Below are 4,019 nucleotides of genomic sequence, written 5' to 3' on the forward strand. Positions count from 1 at the left end.
CTTGTGTATTAGTTTGACCGCTCTTTCGTGGCGTCCCGTTTCTATTGTAATGTCACGTTATGTCGCTCGCTGCATCGTTTCTTGACTTCCTTGGCAGATTTCGTTCCTACACACCTTCTGACTTCCTCCTCTTAGGCCGCCAAACGGAAGAATACAGGAATCGCGAAATAAATCAACGGGCCTTTAAATAAGGTGTAATGACGCAAATATATTAACTGAACGTATGACGTGACGTATGACGTGACAGCAAATGGCCAAAGATTTTCTTTTCTTGCGGGAGTTTCGCGTCCTCTAACTGCCTGTGTACTCCGGGACCCTCCGTGCGCCGGGCGAACAGCGCAGGGAGCCAGATCTGGCGAGCAAGTCCCAGAGCCGCTGTGTTACACGTCGGCCACAGTGTTCGGCGAGAGGGCGGACGCCACGCCTCGCGAGCTGGCTCGCCAGGACTCGCTTCCGGCGATTCTTTCCGAGCGCCCCTGCAGTCTCCCAGGCGTTACGAACGCGCTTTCGGGGAGTCGTTATGTCCGTCGCCCTTTCCGACTTTCCTCCCAGGTGTTGCGTTTGGCCCTGTGCACTCGAAAAGACCTGTCTGCGCATGCGCTACGTAGTACGACGTAATACTGGGGCCAGCCGGAGAAGCGAATGTGTTTAAATCATAGTCGCTTGCGCTGAGCATTGTGCTTTCTATTTTTGAAGTCGGCAACTGCAGCACGCATGCGCAAATTTTGGCTAGGCAAGAACCGCAAAAAAAAAAAGAAGAAAAGAAAAAAAAAGGAAAAGAAAGATTACGAATTTCTGATTCCAGGTGACTTAGTTAATAAAACCGGGTTGCGTTCTTTGATTCTTTGTTCTCGACCCGCTTATTACCTTTCATTTCTGTTTAATTTTATTTTTCTCGCTACAATAGTAGCCACTCCACTTGCATCGAGGCCCTCATAGTGGGTATAACGGAAAAACTAGGCGAGGCGAGGCGATGCGTTAAAAAATGTTAAAGTAATATTTAAAAAAAAAAAACCAAAGAGATGTGTTACACCCGTGTATCATTTTTCTCAATTGTTCTGGTCAGGTGATCAATGAAGCTGCCTGGTCTGATTGCGCGCTCGCACAGCGTTGGCGGTTTATCCTATATGTTATCATTATGTATATATCAGTGTAGTATAGAAATGTTCAGACGCCGAGTTCGTGGCCAATCCCGTGTAGTGGGTATGAGCCATATTGAAGGGACATCATCATCGCAAGTTTTGCCGTCATCGAACCTCGCCTTGGAGCCGATGAGTCCCGTCTCTGCGCTCACGGTGGTCGTGCTGGTGCAGCTGGAGAGCTGGTCGGGTCACGTGGAAATGCTGCACACCAACGCCACGGTGACCTCGAACGAGCCGCTGCAAGTGGTGCTGTGGCGGCTGCGCAGCTTTTCCAAGTCGTGCGCCGACCGGCACCGCGTGGCCGTGGCCAACCGCAGCTTGGCCATCGCGCGCGACAACGGGCCCCTCATGTTCAAACGGCTCCCTCAGGGGTTCTACTGCTTCTCCGCCATGAGCCACCGCGGAGCCAAGGTGCTCTCATCGGTCGCCGTGCTCACAGGTGTCCTCTTTGTTCTATCGTCAGGGCGGGGGGTACTTTTGACGAAGCCAGCAAATCTAACAGCTACTTAGCAGAGAAGAAACGCGTTGGGATGCGGGGCGCATAATATAGTAATTGTTAAAAGAATAGATCCGGACACCAACCGAAATTATGTTGAAAAACAAATGTATTAACGTTCGGCTCCTCCACGGGAGTTATGGTCAAAATCGTGGCTCCCGTGGGGGAGCTGATCGTTAGTACATTTGTTTTTCAACATAAGTTGGTCGGTGTCCGGATCCATTCTTTAATATGTTTCATCCCGGCAACGGGCTTCCGTCATACTGTCGACCTCAATCATAATTGTTGGGGTTTTATGCCCCAAAACCACGATACGGTTAGGAGGGTCGCCGTAGTGGAGGGCTCCGGAAATTTTTTTTACCATCATGGTGTAAATCTAAGCACACCGTGACACGGGCCTTAAAGGGGTACTGAGAGGAATATTTTCAGTTGCTTTTTTTTTGCGTCAAATGAAAGGTCAATCCCTCAAGAGCCTAGAAAAGGTAGTGTTAAGCGCAAGTGCGCCCTGAAAAAGTAATTACAGTACGTTTTTAAAAGCTAGTTTCGGTTCCTACTGTACCCTGACGTCACAACACGGTATGAGCTTCTCGTCACGTGCTCGCACAATATTTAGTGACGTTTCCACGCACAAGCAGCCATTTTGGAAGTTTTGATGACGTACAAGCGGCCATCTTGGAAGTTTCGGTACCTAACGTCATCACAACAAGCCAGACTGCTGCGTGAAGTCACCAGAACTTGTACTGTAGCCTGACGTCAAGCTAGTGTCGATGTCAGTAGGTGCACATGGAAAAATTGACTTTAATATCAAATTAAAATATCTTATCAGCATTTCCTGAGCTTCACACTTGCTCAGAGCCGTCTCTGCATACAAGAGATTTGTATGGCAGAGTAAGCTCGCCATCGAAAAAAGGTGTCAGTACCCTTTAAGCATTTCGCCTCCCTTAAAATGCGGCCACCGTGACTGGCATTTGACCCCGCGACCTTCGGGTCAGCATTCGAGCACCGTATAACCACTAGACCACCATGGCGGCTGGGCGGGATAGATGTGGCGACTCATTTCGGTAAGCGACAACAAGGGGAACCTGGGGACCTGTTTTTTTACGTCTCAAGAGCACGAAATGGACAGCGGTAACCAGGAGATTAACCGTCCTCTCTGTCACTATATAATCGTTCTGGAGAGCAACATCCAGAGACGCGTGATGCCGGAGACATCAGGGAATGATGCGAGCACTGACAAAGGTGTACTGCAGTTACTTTCACCCATGTGTACAAAATTTAATGTGCCGCCAGTGGAAGCCAAACCTTGCGCATTACGATTCTTGTTGCAACCTGCACGCACTAATGCCGCCTTCGGTTCCTCGACGTGACGAAGGTCAGGGGCCTCGCGACCGCTGCTGCGAGCGGGCGCCGGGACAGGGCCTGCTGTGGACCGTGTCGCCGGACGGAACGCTCAGCGCATCGGTGAGCGTGGACAGCAGCGAGCTGCCGTGCCAGCAGTTCGTGGCACGGCTCCACGAGGGCGCATGCGTGGGAGACAAACTCGTCGTGCAGTACCAGGTACCTTGCTAGTACACTCGAGCAGCTCCTCTAAACTGGGGAGCTAAATTAAATTAGCTCCTCAAGTCAATGCCGTTGTCCTCAAGGACAACGGCATTAACTTGCCTCGCGTAATTTCTATCGCGATAACAGTGCAATCGAAGACGGCGGCTATAGTGACGACGGCTGCCGCGCAGGTGGTCCGCAATGTAGCGTTCCACGTGCACGGCCTGAAGCCCGACCTTCGCTACTGCCTCACCGTGGCGGCCGGCTGCTTCAATTGCCCCATGACGTGCTCCGCTCTCGAGAGCAAGACTGTGGGCGTGCACGTCGAGCGAACCGCGGACGACGCACTGCTCCGCGGTGAGGGCGCTGCTGTCGCCGCCGACCCCGAGTCGGTGGACCCTGTGCTTGCCGTGCTGGGAGTGGGCAGCGTGCTGTTCTTGCTCGCCTGGTCCTTCCACCTCTACCAGAGGCTGCCCACGAGGACCAAGAGACGACCTCACGTGTCGCCCGTATAGCACACTGGGCGGCTATAAATTGTATGAAATATATAAAGCTTTCCGCTACTGTGAGTGAAGACTCTGGTCCCAGACATACGAAACATTTGTTTCAGCTTTATTCGTGAGCGTGAAATTGCCTGCGAACAAGAGGGAGGAAACGGAGCAGTAAGTCTAAACACAATGTTCTCGCAATGCTTGTGCAACCGTGCTTTGGGCGAAATAACCCTGCGCGCGGACAGTGGCGAAATGAGCGGCTCTAGGTATCTGTTTCACAGCGCGGCAGCGTTTTCGACGGCGACACAAAGCGCCGTCGTCCCTGATAAGCGGTAGCTCGACGGTCCG

General features: G+C 52.0%; 1 protein-coding gene across 1 annotated transcript; it reads left to right on the plus strand.

The window, feature by feature from the left end:
- Nucleotides 1-1,271: 1,271 nt before the first annotated feature.
- On the plus strand, nucleotides 1,272-3,762 carry LOC119405927 (uncharacterized). The gene is made up of 3 exons (XM_037672751.1): nucleotides 1,272-1,581; nucleotides 3,011-3,195; nucleotides 3,372-3,762. The coding sequence occupies exons 1-3, from the start codon at nucleotides 1,272-1,274 to the stop codon at nucleotides 3,693-3,695; spliced, it is 819 nt and encodes a 272-aa protein (XP_037528679.1). The 3' UTR covers nucleotides 3,696-3,762.
- The last annotated feature ends 257 nt before the right edge of the window (nucleotides 3,763-4,019 follow it).

This window comes from Rhipicephalus sanguineus, chromosome 9 (assembly GCF_013339695.2).
Source record: "Rhipicephalus sanguineus isolate Rsan-2018 chromosome 9, BIME_Rsan_1.4, whole genome shotgun sequence".
NCBI lineage: Eukaryota > Metazoa > Arthropoda > Arachnida > Ixodida > Ixodidae > Rhipicephalus > Rhipicephalus sanguineus.

Excerpts from the sequence above, each read along its gene's own strand:
- LOC119405927 (XM_037672751.1), top strand. The coding sequence starts at position 1,272 with ATGAGTCCCGTCTCTGCGCTCACGGTGGTCGTGCTGGTGCAGCTGGAG. Across the intron at positions 1,582-3,010 it reads ATCGGTCGCCGTGCTCACAG|GTCAGGGGCCTCGCGACCGC; the intron begins GTGTCCTCTTTG and ends GACGTGACGAAG. Across the intron at positions 3,196-3,371 it reads AACTCGTCGTGCAGTACCAG|GTGGTCCGCAATGTAGCGTT; the intron begins GTACCTTGCTAG and ends GCTGCCGCGCAG.